This window comes from Rhinolophus sinicus, chromosome 5 (genome assembly GCF_057876585.1).
Source record: "Rhinolophus sinicus isolate RSI-liver-muscle chromosome 5, RSI-T2T, whole genome shotgun sequence".
In the NCBI taxonomy this organism is placed as follows: domain Eukaryota; kingdom Metazoa; phylum Chordata; class Mammalia; order Chiroptera; family Rhinolophidae; genus Rhinolophus; species Rhinolophus sinicus.
In genome coordinates, this window is record NC_142505.1 from 7,809,855 (window position 1) to 7,833,072 (window position 23,218).

At 36.6% G+C, this 23,218-nt stretch overlaps 1 protein-coding gene across 2 annotated transcripts in view; it reads left to right on the plus strand.

Moving 5' to 3' along the window:
- SMARCC1 (SWI/SNF related BAF chromatin remodeling complex subunit C1) overlaps window positions 1-23,218 on the plus strand; it is a 137,324-nt gene that overhangs the window by 70,244 nt on the left and 43,862 nt on the right. For both annotated transcript variants that reach the window (XM_019723988.3, XM_019723987.3), the window contains exons 16-21: window positions 162-275; window positions 897-1,050; window positions 1,754-1,867; window positions 6,952-7,011; window positions 13,207-13,465; window positions 14,199-14,360. In XM_019723988.3, coding sequence (XP_019579547.2) covers window positions 162-275; window positions 897-1,050; window positions 1,754-1,867; window positions 6,952-7,011; window positions 13,207-13,465; window positions 14,199-14,360 — 863 coding nt within the window. The remainder of the gene's footprint in view (window positions 1-161; window positions 276-896; window positions 1,051-1,753; window positions 1,868-6,951; window positions 7,012-13,206; window positions 13,466-14,198; window positions 14,361-23,218) is intronic.

Consider the following 23,218-nt stretch of genomic DNA (forward strand, 5'->3'; position numbering starts at 1 on the left):
CACACTCATGACTAAATAGTCAATACACTATCAGCGTTATTTGTTGGAATGTTGTGTTTTTCTTGTATTTGTTTGTGAGGAATATGTAGATTTGGGCTCTGTGAGGTACTGTTTCTGAAAGGATGCATGCTCACCTCGTGAATTTTGCTCTTGCTTTTTAGATACTTGGCATATCGAAATTTTATGATCGACACATATCGCCTAAACCCCCAAGAATATTTGACCAGCACTGCTTGTCGGAGGAACTTGACTGGAGATGTGTGTGCTGTGATGAGGTAAAATGTCTGACTTTCTCAGACACTTCATTGCAGGTGGTTACTGATACATTGCTGTCTAATGTTTCCTTGGTTAAACTGGGTGTTTTCTTGGTTAATAAAGATACCTCAATCTCATGTCTCATTTAGGGGTTGAATATTTGTAATACCTTAGGATTTTTTCTCTTTTGAAAATTTTATAATCTTTTTTATTTTATAGTTAAGTTATAAAATGACCAGGGATGGAGAGTGGATTGGGATGGGGAGTTGATAAGCTCTGTGCTCCAGATTTATCTAAAAAAACAAACCAAAAGATGGATTTCCTTCGTGAATTTGGTCTATGTGTGAGCACTTTCATCGTGGACCTAACCGAGCATTTGTTCTTTCATTTCTGTGATTGAAGAGATTAGGCTTTATATTAGGTCGTGGTGTGCTCTATTATCGGCATTATTTTGAGTTTGTAAAAATTGTCCCACTTGCAACAAACCGAAATTGTCTGTTACTTTGCGTTGGTTCTTAGCCTACAGAGAACATGTTTACTTGATTTTTTCATTTGTTGTTTTCTTTTTGAGATGTGATGATGGTTATGAAGGTGATGAGGTACATTTTTCAGATTTTAACTTTCAGCGCTTTATTCTTCAGGGTTCATGCCTTTTTAGAGCAATGGGGGCTTGTTAATTACCAAGTGGATCCAGAAAGTCGACCAATGGCAATGGGACCTCCTCCTACTCCTCATTTCAATGTACTGGCTGATACCCCCTCTGGGCTCGTGCCTCTACATCTTCGATCACCTCAGGTATATTTATTAATGCTGCCTTTTCTTCAGGTCTAGATGGTAACAGACTACCACTTCTAGCATTCCTATTTAGGAACTGTTATCACCGTCAGGTAATAGTGCTATTTCTGGTAGCATAACCTGGTAGGTTTTGTTTGTTTTTATCTGTTATAAATGTTTGAGTCCATAAGACGATTTAGTGTTTAAGATAATGCTCTCTTGTTAACCCCAACACTGGGCCTTAGCTTATCATGTGTTACAGATTTGCTTTCATGCTCATGATTCCCTTTATCACTTGTCATCAAAGACACTAATAAACAAGCATATTGTTTAAATCTCTTAAATCGTTTAAACCTTCTTCTCTTTCCTAACGTTTGGAAAGTGAACATCCATACACATGTTCTTGAAAGGATTATTACGTCAGTCAGATTATGTATAGCATTAAGTTGGAATAATATGAATCTAAACTATAAATTGCCCTCCATTGTGAAATGGAAGATCATGTTTAAGAAAATTTGTTGTCTGTCTTCTCTATGACTTGAAAGAGGCAAAAAAATGTTTCTTGTATGTTGAAATTTTGTTAGAAGTGTAAGTGTGGACGTGTATGTATTTATTACTCTACCAGGAGTGTTTTTAAGTGCCAGTGTTCAACAATTCTTTAAAAACCTCTATGCTCTTGACTTTGTAGAGGTTACTAGAGCTGTTTGTCGTTTATCTGACTCAGGTCCCTGCTGCTCAGCAGATGTTAAATTTTCCTGAGAAGAACAAGGAAAAACCAATTGATTTGCAGAACTTTGGTCTCCGTACTGACATTTACTCCAAGAAAACCTTAGCAAAGGTAAGGATTTTTTTCCCTGAACACACATGGATCGCATTCCAGTATGTCCTCTTTGCCCTTCTTGTAAGGATCATCATTTTTCATAAGAAAGCTTGTTTATTTTCTGTAGTGTAAGGAGGTGAGCTTTCTACTTAATCTGATGGCATTTTATAAAACAGCAATCACTTATTTTAACCATTTTTTTCTATGTGGTTAGAAGATAGGTATTTAAAAATAACTATGATTAATATAGTTAAAGAAAATAGAGGGAAAATGGAGAATTTCAGCAGGGAATTAGAATATATAAAAAGAATCAAGTGTATAATTGAAAACGATACCTGGAATTAAATCATTGGATGAGTTTAATAGCAGGCTGGATACAGCAGACGATAGGATTAGTGAACCCAGGTTAATAGACAAACTGAAACTGAAGGAACAAGAGAAAAAGAAGTTGAATGAGGATGGAGGAAACAGAACAAAGAGAAGAGAATGCAAGAGACACATAATATACAGTGAAAAGAACTCATATTTATTATGAGAGCCCTTATAAGAAGAGGAAAAAAATGGATTGGAAGTGATAATTTGTAAATGTAATGGCTATAAACTTTCCGTAACTGATTAAAAAATACACCAACTCACAAAATAAGAGAGACTAAACAGATCCAAATTTGGATACAGAGAAAACCACACCTAGGCACATTATACTAAACTTGTTTAAAAAACTAGCATCTTAAAAGCAACAAGGACAGTGGGTAGGAATGGGGTTGGAGATAACCACATTAAATTAAAAGGAACAATAATAAAACTGATACCTGACTTTTTAACAGAAGTGATGGAAACCAGAGAACAATGTAATAACATTTTAAAATGTTGAGGGAAAAGCTGTCACTCTGATAGTCTATATCCAGTAGAAACACCTTTCTAAATTGAAGTTGCAGTAAAGTCCTTTACAGACATTCAAAAGGTGGAGAAGTTATCTCTAGCATACATTCATTCCTCATTTAATTACACACTGTCAGAAAACTAAAGGAAGTTTTTCATGGTGAACGGTAATGATCCCCGATGGAAGCACATGACTTTAGGAAGGAATAAGGATCATGGAAAAGGGTAAATGTATAAACATAAAGGAATACCAACTTTTTAAACAGTGATCATTTTGGAGACTATATACCATGTAGAAATGACAAAAATAGCCAAAAGACAGTAAGATTAAGTTGAGTTAAAATGTTGTAGTTTTGACATTATTTAGAAGTGTGACAAAAATGCTAATTCAGGGTAAGCTATGAAAATTTGAGCATTTTGGGAGGGGACTGGATCTACATGGAAGAATAAAGAGTTCCAGAAGAGGTCAACATGTGAGTCAGTATTAAGTATGTTTCCCCCTTATTTTAGTACTTAAAGAGGATAATAGACTGTTTAAACCCAAAATGATAATAATACGTTGTTAGGTTTACAACTTGTAAGCCTCATACTATATGTGAGGTGCTAAAATAGTATTTGAAGATACACTGTGACAAGTAGAGGTGACTATTATAAATCTTACAACAACTATTTAAAGTCATATAACTACTAAGCCAATAATGGAGATAAAAACAGAATAATACTCCATTACAAAGTCACTCCACAAGGGGGAAGGAATGAGAAACAAGGAACATACGGGAAGAGTAGAAATTAGCAAAATGGTAGATTTACATCTTACCATAGGTACAGTAGCAATTATAAATGGTTTTAATACTCCAGTTAAGCTGCAGAGATTATCACATTGGATAAAAACATCAAATATAAGCATATGCTGTGTATAAGAAATCCACTTCAAATATGGAGACACTTCAAATGTAAAAGTAAAAGAATAGGAAAATATATATATCTTCTAGACATTAATCAAAAGAAAGCTAATGTCACTATATTAATATTGGTAAAGTAGAAATCAGAACAAGTTATTTTACCAGAATTAAACATAGATATTTCACAATGATAAAGGAGTGAATTATTCAAGAGGATATGATTCTCCTAACTATGTACGCATCTAATTATAGAGCTTCAAAATACATAAAGCAAAAAACTGACAGACTAACAAAGAGAAATAGCCAGGCACAACTGTACTTAGCGATTTCAGTAATCTTTTCTCAGTAATTGGTAAAACAAGCAGTTAGAAAGTCGGTAAGAAAATGAAAGACTTAGAAAAAACTACTGGTATCAACCAATATGACCTAGTTAGTGTTCATAGAAGACTATACAAAATAGCAGAAAACACATTCTTTTAACATTCACAAGGAACACTCACCAAAGTGTACCCAAGTCTGAGGCTTAATATGTCTCAAGAAATTTTAAAGAATTGATAGTATAGAATGTGGTTGTATGGTTTCATATGTGAAATACATGTGGTTGGCTGACCACAACAAAATTAAACTAGAAACAAAAAAACAAAAAACAAAAAGATAAAATTAAGGAGATGGTTATTTGAAAAGATTAATAAATATGATAAACCTCTAGCCAGAAAGATCAAGGAGAATATAGAAGACAGATTACTGATCAGCAATGAACGAGTGTATCACTACTGACTCTACATATATTTAAAAGCCAAGAAATAGTATGTTTATTACAACTTGGTGATGTATTTGACCAACTTTGATGAAATGGAAAGCAACAAAATATAAAAATTTACTCAGGACGAAATAGATAACTTAATGTAATAGACTGAAAAACGGCCTCCAGAAAAATTAGATCCTGATGCCCCGAACTTATAAATATTACCTTAATTAGAAAAAGGTTCTTTGCAGATATGAGTAAGTTAAAGGTCTTGAAGATGAGGAGATAATCCTGTATTATCCAGGTGGGTGCTGAGTGCCATCACGTGTGTCCTTATAAGAAAGATAGGGATTTGACAGACAGACAGAAGAGAAGTGACCTCAGACACAGATTTGAATGCGGCAGCTACAACCAAGGAATTCTGGGGCAGCCACCAGAAGCTGGAAGAGGCAGATAATGAATTTTCTCCTAGAGCATCCAGAGGGAACATAGCCCTGCTGACACCTTGATTTTGTCCCAATGATAATGATTTTGGATTTCTAGCCTCCTAAACTATGAGAGAATGTATTTTTGTTATTTCAAGCCATCAAGTTTGTGATCATTTGTTACAGCAGTCACAGGAAACTAATACAATTGAGTAGTCTTTTCTCTGTTTTCTCTATATGTAAACACCTTCCTAAAAACAAAACACTAGGCCTAATTGATTCCACTGATGAATTTGTACTACCAAACATTTCTGGAAGAAATAATACGAATCTACATAAACTCTTCAGAAAATAAAAGTGGAAGGAATACTGTTATAACTAAACATATACACCCAGTCACCCAGCTTCTGGCTATATAAACAAGGTAAATGAGTTCTAAAAAAGAGTGAATGTATAGAAGAACGTGCATGAGTGTCCATAGCAGCCTTATCAAAGATAGCCAAACACTATAAACAGCCTAGGTGCCTATCAAAAATATTAACATAATGGATAAATTGTGGTTTATTCAAGCAATGTAATAGTGTACAGAAAGGAAATGACTTCTTCATATAAAAATGTGGTTGAATCTCATTAACATAGTAAAGAACAAGAAGCCAGACCCAAACTACATGCAGAATGGTTCTATTAATATAAAAAATTCAAATCCAAGATAAACCTGTGAATATGGAAATCAGAATAGTGTGTGCTTTTGTGCATTGGTATCAACTTGGGGTTTAAAGGAGAAAGAGTCTTTTGGGTATTGATTTGAGTGGTCGTTATATGGACATACAAGTAAAATTGTATCAAACTACACGTAAGATTTTTGTATTTTACTGTGTACATGTTGTACCCCAATAAATACAAAATAAATTTCTAAAATCATAACAAACGTCTCATGGGCCCTGATGAGCTTCCTCACTCTTCTGTGAGCCGTCTTTTTATCAAGAGGAGAAACACTGACTAAGCTGGGGGAATGCAGAAAACCCTTCCCATATGTTGTGGCTGAGAAGTGGGGAAATGGTTGCTGAGGACCGACCCACTAAATGTCACCCAGGCCTAGGTTGTGCACTTCTTCCCTATATTTGCATTTAACTTCTTCAGAATTTAGATGACATGTGAGTGAGTATTGTTCCTCTCCGGGTCCAGATCTGATTGATGGTCACTTATGCCGGTTCGTTAAAAGATGAACCTTTGGTTGTCTTAAAGTAACCGTCAAGGAATCTGGGCAGTATATTTTGAGTTACAGCTACATGTATTTTTGTCACAAAGCAATACTTTAGGACTTTATTTCTCTAATGCTTAGATTCCTCTCTTTATTCTCTAGTTAAAAGACTAGTATTTTTAGTACATTTTTTGCAAATATTTCAGAATGATATGGATTGAATACCATGGAGACCTAGCAAATCATAATTTAGTTTTTACCTCAAGTGTGTAGCAGGTTAAATAAAATAAATTGAGAAACTTTATAGACACAAACAAGAAAATCACACAGGCTATAGAAATGTTTTCATTTTTTAAATTGTAATCTCCCAAAATAGATTTTTCAAAGAAGGGATAATATGCACATATACCACACATTCAGTCCTCTACAAATCTATGAATAGAGCAGGGCCTGCAGATCAAGAAGTATGAATTAATTGATAAATTTTAATTTTTACATAACACAAAATTGATTTTCGTATACCCCCAATATTCACATGAATTATAAGTTGTTAAGGGATTCTCATGGCAAAGGTGGAAAAGGTAATTTGGGATTTAGAGAATCACTGGAGATTATTTTAATCGAGAGATGTTAAAAATGAGATAGCATGAACTTGTTGCATTTGGAACAAAGAATGTGCCTTTATAGCTTCAAAAGGTATTGTCAGATATCAAAATAATAGAAATACTATGTCCTAAATAGTCTTGAGTTTTTGAATGACAACAAGAAATCTTTGAAATTGGCTAGCCTTTCTGTTGGAGGTTTAGGTTCCTTAAGTGTTTTCTTCCTGTTACTCAGGGACTTCTTTTGGTGGTTTGCATAAAACAGCCCCCTGAACTCGGAAAGGAATCCAGCTGAGCTCCATTTCACCTTTAGGAATGAGTGAATAATTTCTGGTTTTGTTTCTTTAGAGTAAAGGTGCAAGTGCTGGAAGAGAGTGGACTGAACAGGAGACCCTTCTGCTCTTGGAGGTAAGCACATCGATGGCAGAGCCTGTGTCCGCCTACGAGATGGGTGCCAGCTTTCAGTGACTCGCATTTTAAATACACCTGGGCAATTTATCCTGAATTTTTTTGATCCAGGTAATGAATTTTAATAGCGTTTTCTTGGGTTCGTTATTATTTATCAGACTTACAGGTAATGTACTGGCTGCCAGTAGGAGAGCTCAAGTCTGGATATGTGTTATTGTGGACAGGATGGGCTTTTGTTTGTTTGTTTGCTTTAAATATGTTGCCAGCATAAAACAAATATTGGAGCTTTGCCAAAGTACTCCAGTTTTCTAACTTTTCTTCCAAAATTGGAAGATCTGGCAATTCTGAGTCCTCATTCTCACATAACAGTAATTGGCTGGCCTTGACTAGCAGATACTCCTTCAAATAGAGCATTTCTTCAGACTCCAGTTTTTCTTTACTCAGCCCACCTTAGTCATTGAAGATAAGTTCCTTAGTGCTTGTATACAGTTGAGTGTACAACCTCCATATCTCCCAGAAGGACTTAAGAGAAGTAGCTGAAGATATCTGCCATTGAAAACACGATTTGATTTAGGAAAGCAGAAGACTAGTAAACCAATGATAATACGAGATATGTCTGTCAGCTAGTTCAGTGAATATGTGGATTTTTTCATGTCTTTGGAGATTCTTGCAATTCTAGCAGTCATTTCTGCACTGAAGGGTAGGAAATAGAAAATACTGGATTCCATATTTGTCAACTATTTTTGAAGAAGGACCATTTGTCTTTAGTCATAGAGCAGTTGTTTGGGTACGATGAAGACTACGTGACACTACTTAGCATTTGTAGGTAGAAGGTGCCTGTGGGAGCTGAATTAGGACCTAATGAGGAAGTTTATTGTTAAATCTGCTAGGAATGCTGTTGCCTGCAGGGAACAGAAAGTCTGACCAACAGTAGATTAAACCAAAGGGACATTGTTTTTTTGTTGTTCAATTGGATTTCTTTGGTTGGATTGTCAATTCCAGAATTCATTCCATTGCTCAGTTATCAGCACATCCCTAGTTTTCTCTTGTGTTGTTCCACCTTCTTTAGTTGTCCACATTCTATGTTCGCTTCTGGTCATAGGAAGGCCAGTTAGTTCCAGGCATCACATCTCCATTCAAAACAGGAAGAAAGTTGGAAAAGGCACCTCTGGGGACCTTCTTGGGCTCTTGGAAGGATAAGCTTTCCCAGAAGCCCCTCATCAGTCTTCCCCTTCAATTTCATTAATCAAAATGGGTCTTCTAACCACTTAGTACGTGATACTCGGAAAACAAATAACTGGCTTTCTAGTTTCTGTAAGGGGTTCGCCCTGAAAGAAGTTGATGATTGCTGCTGGTAACTTACTGAAAGCATTATTTATAACTGTAACTACTGACAATACGATTTATAACTATAACAATGGAATAGTGAGTTTATGGAGGAGGAGACTGCCTTTCACTGGAGTATTCCATCTCATCTGAACTTGTATATCGTGTGGAAAATTTGCAAGCCAGAAATCAAACATCAAATACAAGATTAGGTTAGGTCAGCAGTTATCAAACTTTTTGGTCTCAGGATGCATTTAGACTCTCAAAAATTGTACTGAGGATTCCAAAGAGTTTTCAGTTATGTGAGTTTGCCAGTATTTTCTGTGTTAAAAATTAAAACAAAAATATTTAATTGATTTTAAAAAGAACAAACCCATTGCAGGTTGACACAATAAACATTTTTATGAAAATAACTTTTGAAAAATAAAAGATATCAGTGAAAGTGTGGTGTTACACATTTTAGCAAATGTCTGTAATGTTAGGCTTAATAGAATACAACTGGATTGTCATATTTGCTTTTCGATTAGATATGTTGCTTTAGTTTAAGTATAAAGAAAATCTGGCATACCTCAATATTTATTGAAAACAGCAAGAGTAGCTTAATGGCCTTTTCAGATGATTATGGATATTCTTCTTTCATACCATTATACATTTAAACTTGTTAGTTACAGCATGGAATCCACTGGTCTCTCTTGTACTTGATCTTTTATCCACATATTACTATGTAACATCTCATATTGATAAATTAGAAAATATTAGTTTGCTGAATTATGCAGATCTTCCAGTTTTTGTTACAATTCCTTATAAAATATTTTTTAAATCTCATTTGATGATATTGCTACCAATCTCATCTCATCAGAAAATGTCTTTTAAGTAGTAGGACAAGCTAGTATGGCAGATAACGTATTTTTCAGAATTATGATTTTCCTTTAATCATTGGCAACAAACACTATCAGTTGTTTTCCTTGAAGTGACATTTTTGAGAATCCTTGTTTGTTTTTGAGAAAATGTCTGCCAGATATCTGTGTCTGTGAAACCATGGTGTGTTAGCCATTTGTTATAGTAAAAAGGGTGTTCAATGAAGATAGTGGCTTGTTGAGCTTGAAACTCAAATGATCACACAAATGCTTTTCCTTTAGCAGCCATCATGCTTTGATAGTTTATATTCAGTTCTCTTGTGTACCTCCTGTTTCACAGGGACTTAGATATTTAGATTCAATAAAATTAATAATTTTTACTGTTTCATTAAGGAAACGTTTAAGGAAAGTTGGCTTATTTTGTATTTTTCCAGTATGTGGCAGTGAAGAATAAAGTGACTATTAAGACATTCTGGTGCCACTGCCTCAATTCATGTAAGGGGCCAGTGGTTCGCCCACCATTGCTTTCGCACTGTAAATGTCAGCATAATGCAAAAGGCAGAAAAGCCCTGGTATTGTGCTTCGTGGGTCTCCAGACCACACTTTTGAGATAACACTTGGCCTGGTGTTATCTCACATTTCTGTATTGCTTTAATTTGTTTTGTTGAGTTGTTTCAACAGTTGTGGTTCTTTAAGAAGTTTGAGTGGTGTGTTAACTCTTCTTTTTTACACCACCCTGCTACTCTTTCGTGTTCTCTCTTCTCAATCTCTCTCTCTTTCTCTCTGAATCAAATTCAGAAGATTTCTTCTTTTTGAGTTTTCGCCACGATTTTAATTTATTCTCGTCTGCCCATCCAGTATCAGTGATATACAGAGAACTTCTTTTCTGAGCCACTTTTTATTTCAGGACTATTCTGTCTAGTCATCTGCCGTGGATGTTCATTTAATAGTTCTCAGTACTTGTGAGGGAATATAATATGCTTTTGTATTGCTATTTTAGAATCTTTAGGATCTAGGGATAAGTATACTTGTGCACAACAACTGGATAACAGTCCGAGGTCAGTTCTTTCCTGATCATCGATGCTCAGAATTTTCTCATCATCTACCTCTCAGATGAGTGGATAGTAAATACAGAGGGAGGTCAGACTGGCTGGGCAACTGTTTACCCTGAACATACCTAAGGAAACCACACTGTCTTTACACAATAGCGCATTTTCTCTCCTGCAGGTGGAACCTGTGCAGTGGTTGATTTCTCTCTTAAATATGCAGCTGAATCAACAGGTGTTGTCCACACTTAACACAAAGAAAAATAAAAGGCTGCCCAGCAGAACTGTTTACCACTAACACCTTCTATTTATACAATTTATTTATCGGTAATTAATAGCTTAAGAACACAAAGTCAGATGAAAATTTTTAATGGATTTATAACCAAAAGCACATTGTGTTTCTCCTTAATAAATAGATGAATCTGGAGCACTCATTAGGGTTTATTTCCAAAAAATACCACACACCATTTTATTAAACAAGTGTATCACACAGGCAGCATGTCAAATATTTTGGGTTATTCTTGATACCACCCACTTTTATTTTAAAAAGACTGTGTTGAATATGGTCTCTTATCAAAGCACAGTTCTTGTATGGAACGATGCAGGTTATTAGCTTTGGTTATGCTCATTCCATTGTTTTATTACAAATACTGGAGGCATGATTTCAATATTGCAAATAACCAAAGTGGAATCTACACGTTTGATGAATGCAGTTTGAGAAAGATCTTTGATTGGTAGATATGAAAGATAATATAAGACTCTACATTCACTTTTTAAAAAAATAAATATTTCATAAGATATGATGGAGGCTTGTTTACATACTATTTCATTTGTAAATTGTGTGAGAAATTTCAGGTGTTTCACCTGGAAATGTGTCATCAGTATAGCAGTTCGAAATTGCATTGATAGAATCAGAATGCAGAATGAAGGAAGAAAAGGTGGCATTCTATTCCACAGTGATTAAGGAGATTTTTTAAAAAGCCTTTCATAATTTCTTTTTCAAGCCCAGTCCTTGGGCTTGAAATTGACGAAACTTGAATCTGAGCTTATTGGTTTTCCCTTGTTAACTTTAGTCTTTCTCGTGCCTGTTTTGCTTTCTTGTGCTTTGTATTTCTTTTCCCTTAGATTATTAATGGACATAAAATCTTGTACCTGCAAATAAAATCCATGCGGATTATTAATGTTTATTTATCACTAGGAGAATTTCTCACATATTTTATACTGACTAGTTTATGGAAACAATAGCATTAGGAGATACTTAGTAAGCAGCAGCAAAGATTTTCTCACAGTATGTGGGCACGTGACACACCTTTCCTTCATAAGCAGCTCAAGAAATATTTTTTCTGTGTAATTTTGAATTACACTTTAGATGAGTATGTCTTCCAGTAAAAAACTTACCTTGAAAAAAAGCCTTTTTTAACAAAGCGTTTTATAATATTTGGAGCCATGTTTTTAAAAAAAGTTTAAATAACAAGTTTGTTTGAAAAGATTATGGTAAAGCATGCCAAAAAAAATCTCTACTCAGAATCAGAACCTTAAGACAGCCCCAGTTATGTTTTTGGCCCCAAGGATCCTGGTGAGATAGGTTGATTTTTCGTTTTTGTTATAATCTGGGTCTTTTTTCTAAGCATTTTCTTCTAGAACTATTCAAAGCTGCTGACTACCCAGAAGAAACCCAGAATTAGCCTTGTTTTCTTAATGAATTTAATGAATAAGACTATTTACTGGCTTGGGTTTTGAGGAGTGCTCTATCATTCCAGCAAGAAAGAAAGAAAGAAGCAGCATTTGGAGCCCAGGGTTAAAAATTCACGGAGGCAAGCAAACATGGACAGAACCATAATGAGAGAGGGCTCTTCTCTCGGTGTAGGTCAGCGAATGAGGCTCTATAGCAGGGGTTTTCAGCCGCGCCACTTTGACGTTTGGGCCCGATAGTTTTTTTGTTGTTGTGGGCTCTTCTGTGCATTGTTGAATGTTTAACAACATCAATGGCCTCTACTCAGTAGATGCCAATAACACCTCCCCAGTTCTGTCAGTCAGGTGTCTCCACACATTGACAATGTCTCCAAGGAGTCAAAATTGCCCCTGGTTGAGAATCATGACCAAAGGGAACCATGTGAATAGCAACTTTGGCAAGCTACTGAATAGACGTTTTTTTACCCAGTTAATTCCTTGACACAGCACCACATACATTTCTGGTTTTATTTATAACATTCTATCCTCTCCCTTGGAGATTGCTTTACTCCAACCATATTTGTTGGAGTTTCTCAGCATTTTTCTGTGAAACCCTACAAGTTTTGAAACTATAAATTTATGTACTTTATAAATTCTAGTATCAGTTTCTTAATTTTTAACAAAAAATGCTTGGAGTTTGAATGGGATAATGTTGACTCCAGTTCTCTGTAGAGAGAATTGGCATCTTAAGAGTACTGAGACTTCTAACGAGTGAAAACAGTGTATCTCTTATTTAGATCTTTCCTTTCTTTCAGCATGTTTTCTTTTTTCCAGCATGTTGATCTTACATGTTCTTTGTTATAGCTATTCCTGAGTATTTTCATTTTTGTTCTATTCTACTTTTATTTTCCCCAATTAAAAAAATTTTATTGCTGATATATATAGAAACGTAATGGAGTTTTTCTATTCCCTTCTATCCTGTGACCTTGCAGAACTTTTTAGTTTGAGTACCTCTTTTGTAGATTCCTTAGGATTTTCTGTATAAACAATCACGTGTATTAATAAAAGACAGTTGCTCTAACTTTGTAATGTGCATGCCTTTGATTTTTCTTGCGTGATTGATAATATAATAAGGAAAGCAATCAAGTCTGCTTATTTTCTTATGTAGAGTATAACCATTTTCATTATTTTTTAGAGAAACCTAGCTCAAGAACAGTCACAGGCTTCTGATGTCTTTGCATGTTATTTCGTTGTTATCTGGCATTAAAACTCCTGTGTGTTTTTTTCTGTTGTAGGCCCTGGAGATGTACAAGGATGATTGGAACAAAGTGTCAGAACACGTTGGAAGTCGTACTCAGGATGAATGCATCCTCCACTTTTTGAGGCTTCCCATTGAGGACCCTTACCTTGAGAATTCCGATGCTTCCCTGGGGCCCCTAGCCTATCAGCCCGTCCCCTTTAGTCAGTCAGGAAACCCAGTCATGAGCACTGTTGCTTTTCTGGCATCTGTGGTGGACCCTCGTGTGGCATCTGCTGCAGCAAAGGCTGCTTTGGGTAAGGACTCTCGTAAGCCATCTCGCCAGCATGACAATTTCAGATAATGCCTTGATACTTCCCTTCATATTAATGTTATCTAAAATTTAATGTTATCAACTGTTACATTCATTTCAGTTATTTAAATAGCAAAAAATTAGATATAACCCCTTAAAGATACTATGTTATTTTTAAAAGTATTACAACATTTTAAACTGAAGTACTTAAAATTGTTAATAGTTTTAAAATTAAGAGTACATATTAAGAATTGGAGGGACAAAACAGTTTTTATGGTATATTTTGTGATTCATTTGAAATTTGATCAAACCGGCAAAAGAAGTTATTTGACATTCTTGGATTATATTACTAATTGTAATTAGAACTTTATCATACCACAGATCTCTTTCTTGGCTTTCTGCTTCTTTAATCCTTACTGTTTTCTTGTCAATCTAGCCAAGCAAAGTGAGATAGAATACGGATATCAGTTTTGGTTGTTCCTGATAGAAATCTAAGGATCTCTTTTTATTCATAAAGCAAGATACTGTGACATGTTAGGTAAACACATTGTCATAGAATTTCATTACTTCATGCTGCTCTCACTTGGCCCTGTTGTTTTGCTGAGATACAGAGGATGAAGTCCTCAAAAAGGTCACTTTTGCACAAGACACTAATGTTGTATTGGATTGATCAGTGGTTTACAGTGAAGCAAATATTTGTGTAAAACCAGGCCACTTCCATTTTTATTCTTGAATAGAGGAGTTTTCTCGGGTCCGAGAGGAGGTGCCGCTGGAATTGGTTGAAGCTCATGTCAAGAAAGTACAAGAAGCAGCTCGAGCATCCGGGAAAGTGGATCCCACCTACGGCCTAGAGAGCAGCTGCATCGCAGGCACCGGACCCGATGAGCCCGAAAAGCTTGGTGAGTTACTGTGTGCCCAAGGACAGCGTTAATCCATGTTGTATTTTCCTGTGAGCTTGCTAATTGGGTTGGCTTGCCCTTATAAGTGAGTACAATGATCAGTATAAACTTGTCTCTTAACGTTAGTATATGTTTTTCTCTTCCTTTTATGGTAGCTAGAACTAAAAATATTGTCTCATAACTGCCAATAATATCACAGTTGTGAACGATCTGATGCCTGTTTTTAGATCAAGGTTTTAAGCGTGTAGACAGAATACTGAAAGGACTTCAGCTGTTTTAATTTTTATATTGCTGGGTAGTTTTGAGTTCATTGTTTTGGTTATTTTTAAATTGAGGTAAAATTCATATAACATAAAATACTCTTTTTAACCACTTGAAGATATAATCCAGTGGCTTCTAATACGTTCACTATGTTGTGCAGCCATCATTACTATCTAATTCCAGAACATTTTCATCACCCCAAAGAAAATTCCATACCACTTAAGCAGTCACTCCCCATTGCTTCCTCTCTTTAGCCCTGGTAACCACTTAACCTGCTTTCTGTCTCTGGATTTGCCTATTCTGGACATTTGCTATAAATGAAGTCATGTAGCACGTGGCCTTTTGCATCTGACTTCTTTCTCTTAGCATAATGTTTTCAAAGTTCATCTATGTTGTATAAATCAGTTCTTCATTCCTTTCTGTGCTGAATAATATTCTTTGAGTGGATATACCACATTTTACGTATCCAGTTGATCAGTTTATGGCTACTTGTATTGTTTCCACTACTTTGGATAATGCTACCATCAATATTCATGCGCAGGTTATTTTGTGAACATAGTTTTTCACGTCTTGAGTACTATGAGTGGAATTGCTGGATCATAACGGTGATTACATATTTATCTTTTTGAGGAAGTACCCAACTATTTTCCATAATGGTTGTACCATTTTATGTTCCCATCAGCAATGTATGAAGGTTCCAATTTCTCCACATCCTCACTAACACTTGTTTTCCTCCTCTCTTTTTTTAATAGCCAACCTAGTGGATGTGAAGTGGTATCTCCTGATTTTATTTGCGTTGTTTGGGGAGTATTGTCATCTCAAAAATACTGTCTTTTTAAATCAATGAACATAGGATGTCTTTCCTTTATATAGATTATCTTTTAATTTCTTTTAGCAGTGTTTTGAAGTTTTTAGTCTAGCATTTCCTGGTTAAATTTATTGCTATGTATTTTATTCTTTTGGATGCTATTATAAATGAAATTGTTTTCCTGATTTTCGGGGGAAAGCTTTTAGTGTTTCATCATTAAGTATGATGTTAGTGGTTGGATTTCCCTAGATTCCTTTTAATTGGATTTAAGAAGGTCCCTTCTATTTCTAGTTTATTGAGTGCTAATTTTATTATAATAGTGTTGGATTTTATCACCTGTTTTTTCCTGCATCAAATGAGATGCTTGTGTGGTATTTTTACTTTATTCTTAAATGTGTTGTATTATACTACTTGATTCTTGCCTATTGAGCCACCTTTGTGTTTCTGAGATAAATCCCACTTATCAATGTGACTAATCCATTTAACATTTTATTTGATTAGGTTTGCTAGTATTTTATTGAAGATTTTTATATCTATATTTTTCAGGGATATAAGTACTTTTCACTCCTTGTAATGGCTTTGTCTGTTTTTGGTATTGGGGTGATACTGACCTCATTATTTTTTATTCCAATTTTTATTTGTTTACATTTAGGGACTTGTTTTTTGTATTAGAAAGGAATGTTAGCATTATTTTTTAATTATTTTATTATTTTAGCATTATTATGGTACAAGAAATTTTAGGTAACAAATAATTGCAAAACAGCTACAAGGTACAACAAATTTTATGTACTGGTAACAAATTTATGGTATTTATGCATCATAGAAGGCCAAGAAGTCTTCCTTGTTGCTAGTTTGTCTTAAGTTCAACAACACCGATTATCGTATTCCAGGCTATTATTTTGCATACAGGTATCGTTACTGATTTCTAGAATTACACTTTTAACTCATAAGCATAAATAAAAATTAAAAACATTTTATATAGATAACGGAATTAGTACTAGCCATATATAATACGCACCCTTATTTCCCCCTCACAAATTGGGATAAAAACGTACACATTATATACGGCAAAATACGGTACCTTCACTAGCTCTTTCTCTCATCTATAACATGAAAGAGGTGGTTAGATACCCTCTATAATGTATTGTTTAGTTATGCTGATTTGTGATATTGGACAGATGACATTTTTGCTTTTAAGGACTTTTAATTATCAATTTTTGTTTAATCAATCTTGAAGAGAAGGAAAATTTTAATACAGTAGCTTCATGAGCACTACGGGCTTCTCAAGTGGGTAATGTTCCTACATAAGAGGCTTATTTTCACACCAGGTAAAAATATTTTATATGCAATTACCAGTAGTGTATTCCCAATATTTCTTACGTTGTTTTTTTCTTTTCTTTCGTTATGAAATAATTTCTGATGAATAATTCAAGCTAAAGGTTTATTGCTATCATCTTGCCTATTTATTTATAATAGTTCCATTTTTGTCTCAGTTGTATGCAGTTGATACAACCTGTGCTTCAGCTGCAGTAATTTTCTTTTGTCTTTTTCATTTGTTCTTACAGAATAAAGATAGTATGAAATAAAAATTAAAATTGCCAGGCAGTACTCCACGTTACACAATCTGAACTCCTGGTGCTCTGTTCTAGGTGATTTGAGTAGATAACATTGAAATCTCTTAAAGCCTAAAATCGGTTTCCGTGAGTTTGCATAGGTCTACCCCAGTTCTTTCTGCTTTCCTTAAAGTGTCAATCTAGCAGTCTCACTGTGGAAATATGAAAACAGATTTTCAGGCTTTCAAGCTACTCACTGTAGCCCTCAATAAATTATTGACCTAACCTTAACATTGGTTACTTAATCCAGCGTACCAAGCTTTTCAATTAAAAATCGATTTAGAGTATTCACAGTATTTCTTTGTTTGAAAACGCACTTATTTTCCTTTCTCTTAGATGGAGACTAAAATTAGCAAGCCAAGCCACATCTCTGTTGCTTTTGATTGATTCTTTCCCGAAGGCAGTGCCCAGCTCAGGCGGGGAAAACCTGGGCCTATTGAATGCCTGGGAAAAGTCTTAACTTTCCTCAACTTTTGTGTGTGTTTTTGGTTCATTTGCAGGGTCTTTTGGTTCCCTGTGATCGTGGAATTGAAAAGGGTTGGCAAAGCCTTTTTATTTAATTCAAAGAAGTTTCTGTACTTTGTAGAATCAGGGGCATGTTTTTACATGTAAATCTGTTTAAAATTTTTTGGTGAATGATACCACAGAGCATTAGTGATTAAGAAACAGGTTGGAAATGTAGGCGTTTCTGACTTAGTGGAATTTAAAGCAAAGAAGACACCCCCCACCCCCCCAAAAAAAATAAATAAATAAATAAATAAAAACAAATCTAGCGACCTTAGTCCTTGTGGGGCTGGATTCTCCTGATCAAAAGTGAACGTGTGGTTTCTGTGGTGTGCAAAGCTTGGGTCAGACTGCTACAGGAAGAATTGGAGATGCAAGGGGTCATTCTTTGAGAGACGTGAGTGGTAAAATTGATTCATAGTCTCTGGAAGTAGCCTATCAGGTAACCTCCCAGAAATGCAAAGTGTACTCCCAAGTTGTAGCAGCACAGTTTGTGTCTTTTTCCCATTTAATAAGGAGAATAGCAGCATAATGTGAATATTTCCACATGAGTTATAAATAGCTTTCTGGAACGAATGATGGCCTGTTAAAGTTACTGTGATTCATATTGAGCTGTGACCAGTAGAATAAAATAGGAAACAAATGGTACTACTCCCTGTGGAATTAGCTCGGCAAAGTTGTTGTGGGATATCAACAGTGTACCTCCTCTTTCTGAACCCTATTCTAAGTAGGGAGTGCAAAGAAAGGAAGTATTAACTTTACATTTCAACTTACACTTTATATAGCAAAACAGTGCCCTATTACATAGAACACTGATCTGAAATAGAATGATGGAGCGTTTTCCTTACAAAAGAATATTGTACTTGGGTGGTAGATTTGTCATACTTTTTATTATGGTGCTTAATTTACTATGTTACAGCTGTTAAGTACTAATAATGTAAAAATAATAATATTGGAAAAAATAGTTTCCTTGTCAAATAATAAGACTTTTTTGTCACACAGCTCTGTGTAGAGGAACCCAACTAATCACTGCTAGTTTTCGAGGTTAAGAACTTGTCTCTAGTCCCTCAGGCAAGTAAGAGCATCCTGACAATAATAAAATTAAAAAGGGTCACTTTCTAGGAACATAAAGCCCAGAAATGCCTGTTAAAATTCTGGTCTCAGAGACTATTTGGAGCATATAAGTATAAATTGCTTCATTCTCACCATGAGGATTTTCATAACAATTTTTTAAATAAGGCACTTTTAAAATAGTGTGTGTGCAAACAAACGAGGCTAGTGAATCTAAGGAAACAAGGGAACCATATTCATTGATCAGACTTAACATCCTATGCAGCGGGCTTCTCTCTTCTCTGTGACATTTGAAGGGCTCTTTCAGATCTGTTTCAAGAGCCATTGAAATACAGATGCAAACTTCTGAGCAGCTCATAATGGACATTTAACCTCTAAAAACTAGCTAATACTGGGTACAACTTAAGTCACTTGCCTGAGGACTCAATATTTATTAGATAGTAATATTTATTTACTTTTAGGAAGAAATTGGCTTCTATTACATAATGTAATTTTCTACCTACCTTCTGCGAGACTGTTTTATCAAATCAGATGTTTTGGTTACTTTATATAGATTACTTGCTATGGACAGTTGTATGAGATACAGGTAATACCCTCTATATGGGGCTATATTTTGTGATGGTACACATACATGGAAAGATAATTCAGTGTGGGAGGATACAATGAAGCATAGTATTATTGTTCGAGGACGACTGTACGTAGGAAGTGCTGTAAGAATCAACACAAGGGGACACGTAATTTTAGACAGGAAGACTTTACAAAGAAAGTAGGGTTTGAGCTGAACATTGCAAAAGGTTTAGAATGTCACTGAGCCAGATTGGAGCAGGTATTCGATTCTGTAAAACATTGTGAACAAAGTTACAGAGTCAGAAACGGGAGGTTGTTCAGAGGGTGGGAAGTAAACGGGGTTGGCCACAATACAAAGTTCAAATAAGGACGTGGAAAGTGGGCAGCTCACACAGGTGGGTTGGAGCTGTGTTAGAGAGTGTTTTGCAAGGCTCGTCAGCTTGGTTGGACTGCATATTGCCAGCTTCATAGAATCCTTGAACTTGAACACAGGGAACAACCTAATCAGTCTCCCAGGAGTGTTGACTGAGTACCCACTGTGGGTCTCCTGAGAAGACAAGAATTATTGGATGGCAGGTCTCAAACTTTTTGGTCAGGACTTTTTTGACTCTTTAAAAATATCGAGGGACCCCCAAATGTTCCAGTTTATTGGGGTTATATATTTATGTTTACTGTTTTAGAAATTAAAACTGAGAAACTTTTCAAGCAAAGTAGCACACAGGTGTACATTCCTAAAGCTGAATTCTTCAGGCATCATGCAGCCTCGGGAAAGCCACACTTTACACTTGTGCAAGATGAGAGTGAAAAGGCAAATCACGTGTTAGTGTTGCTATGAAAATAATGTTGACCTTGGGGACCCCCCAGTTTACCTATACCACACTTCATGAATCTCTAAACAAACACTCTGGTCTTGGAAAAGACTCAGTTTTGGGGGAGATAGTATTTAAAAAGAAATACAGCTACAGATATAGGCACATGTGGAGGAAACACAGTTACTTATGCTTGGGTCAGTTGGGGAAGGCTTCACAAGGCAAGGTGACCTTTTAAACAATAATGAAAAAGGAAAAAAGAATGAACATAGCTGGCATATTCTGGAAATAATACCAAGGAGTCTGTGGGGAGCAGGTACTGTGGCCAAGTGCAGCTGAATAGATGTGTGTTGGGCTGATTTTGATGCACTTTTTTATAATGAACATTGAGAAGTCACCAGAGAATAGAAGTGACGTGATTCAGCCAGCTTTCGAAAGTAGGTATTGATGGTTTATGGACTATGTGCAGGAAATGGAGAGAGCTCCCACCAAATAATCATAGTTCCTCCCAGGGAGCATCGTTGCTTAGTCCTAACATACTTTATTAAAGGCAGGTATTTACAAGCATTTGTTTCTGTCTTCGAAGCTAACTTTCCCTGTTCCCTCAACTCTTTGGGAAGTGGTTTCTCGACCTCCTCGTTTTGGTTTTGCCCACCATGTTATTAACTAGACTGAAAGACGCTTCATTGCAGAAGCTAGGAGAAAGGGGTGGTGATCATGATGGAAAGAGTTCTGGACTGATGGATGGGAGGAAAACAGGAGCTTAGCTCAGCTTTCTAGGAAAGGTAAAAGAGAGACAGAGACGTCGCCAAGGAAAGTAGGACTGGTGGCATGAGGCGTAACCAGTTAGGGGTGTCACTGCTTCATCTGTGGGAGATGGAGCAAGGGATAAAGCGGAACCTGAATGACAATGACATTTCCTACTTCTGGGCTCTGAAGGTATTTTTATCATGGGTGCTAGCTCATTTGCTTCTCACCGTTGGATGAGATTTAAGTTTAGTAGGTATAGTAGTTATCTATTGATACATAACAAATAACTAGAGTTAGTGGCTCTAAACAAGGTACATTTATTATCTCATAGCTTCTGTGAGTGCAATCTGTGCAGATTCACTGCTTAGGCTTTCCCAAGGCTGCAGTGGACGTGGCGCCTGGGCTGCCTTCTCGTCTGAGGCTTGACTGTTGAAGAATCCACCTCCAAGCTCACTCCTGTTGTCAGAATTCATCGACTTGCACGTGGAGAACTAAAAGCCCCAGCTTCTTGCTGGTTGTCATCTGGAAGCTGCCCTCAGCTCCTAGCGACACCACAGTTCTTGCTATGTAGGCTTCCCCAGCATGGCAGCCTCTTCATCAGGCTGGCAAGGAGAGTCTCTAGAGCGAGGCTACTAACAACACGGGCTGCGATATAACTAACATCCCGTCACCTTTGCTATATTCTGTTAGGAACAAGTCACAGATGCTCCTCACACTCAGGGGACATGCAACTCATGAGGCAGGGATCCCGTGAGGCCCCCCGGCCCAGAGTCTCTTCAACGTGGTCACATCACCTGTCTGCCAGTGTCCCTCAGTTCCCGACATTAAAGCTGAGACCTTGACAGTAAGACATCTCCAAAGTATATTTATTCACAAGGAGGACTATCACATTAGTATGAATTTTCTATAACGGGTTAGCTTATTTTTTCTGTAAAGGGCCAGATGGTAAAAGTTTTAGGTCTGTCGCAACTGTTTTGCCTTTGTATTACAAAAACAACCATAGACAGTGGGTGTACCATTTGACACCTTGTCCCATTAGTAACACTTTAAGGTATAATGGGACATGGGGCAGGTGATTTTATAAAACTCTTTGACCTTTTACAGAAAAGTCAAAGGCACATGGAGAGGGGAAGTCACAAATGACACACCAGATTGGGAAGGCTCTTCTGGCAGTCGGGACAGAAGGAGAGTCCTTTGTTGTCACTGAGGCAGTGCCAGAGGCCACTGAAGGGGCTCATGTGACAAGAGAGATAGGATCTGGGTCCAGTTAACTGAGTTTTCTAATAAATTGTCATTGAGCACTTAAAATGAGCAAGAGAGTTATTAGCATTTTACACAAAACAGCTTGTTTAATCCTTAGCAGTACACTTCAGAAGGAGGTACTATTATTTTCCTTTTGTAGGAAGGCAGACCGAGGCTCCTGTCAGCTATGTAGCTTGCCTATGGTCACTTGAGTTAGTAAATTGTGGGGACAGGATTCGAATGCAGTCAGTGGATCCTCTTTCTAGAGCAGGGGCTAGCAGATTTTGCTTTTTCGGCCAAATCCAGGTTGCCACTTGTTTTTATTTAGCTCACAATATAAGAATGGTTTGACAGTTTTAAATGGTTGGGAAAAAATCGAAAGAATAATAATAATTCATGACACATAAAAATTATATGACGTTCAGATCTCAGTGGAACACAGCCACACTCATTCATTTTCAAGCTGCTTTCGTGGCTGATTTTGTGCTCCTGTGACAGAGTTGAGTACAGTTGACCCTTGAACAATGGGGGTTAGGGGCACTGACCCTCGTGCAGTCAAAAATCCACATACAATTTCCACATTTGCTTCCATATTTTCCATCTTCCTGTCCTGCGTATGGATCATTTCTTTAGGTAGTTTTACAGTTTTGTAATTCTTCACTTAACACTGCTTTGATCTTTTGATTATTTTTTGAAATCTTTGACCATCTCTAACATTCTCTTGTTGATGAGAGATCTTTGTGATTCTCTGTGTTATTTATTTACATATTGCATCCATGGCTGTTCTCCATTCAGGATCTGACAGATCTCATTGGGTTCTGAACTTGTTGATTAATGTTTCTGGTCAGTCTTAGTGGCTTCCTTTCTTGGTGTTTGTTGTTTGGGGCTCATTACTTGGGCATCATCTTGGCTAAAATGGGTATTGGAAAAAACTGCTTGCAGAGGATTCTGCTTCTCGTAGCCAGGGCTTGCCACTGGCTTGAAGTCACATTGGCCCCCCTTGTGGCTGGCTCTGTGTGGGAACTCAGGCTTCCTTTCCCTGCCCTGGCCCTGGCCGATCCGTGGCTCAGCTTTCTCGGGGGTGCTGTTACAGGCACCTGTCTCGGTGACCCTGCCCCTGCTTCTTCCATACTCTGGTCCAGCTTCTGGTCCTGTAGGCTTATGGCATTTTTTTGGAAGATGGTGATCCTTATGTGAGATTCCCAGTGTCCCAAAATATGTCCCTGGGAACTC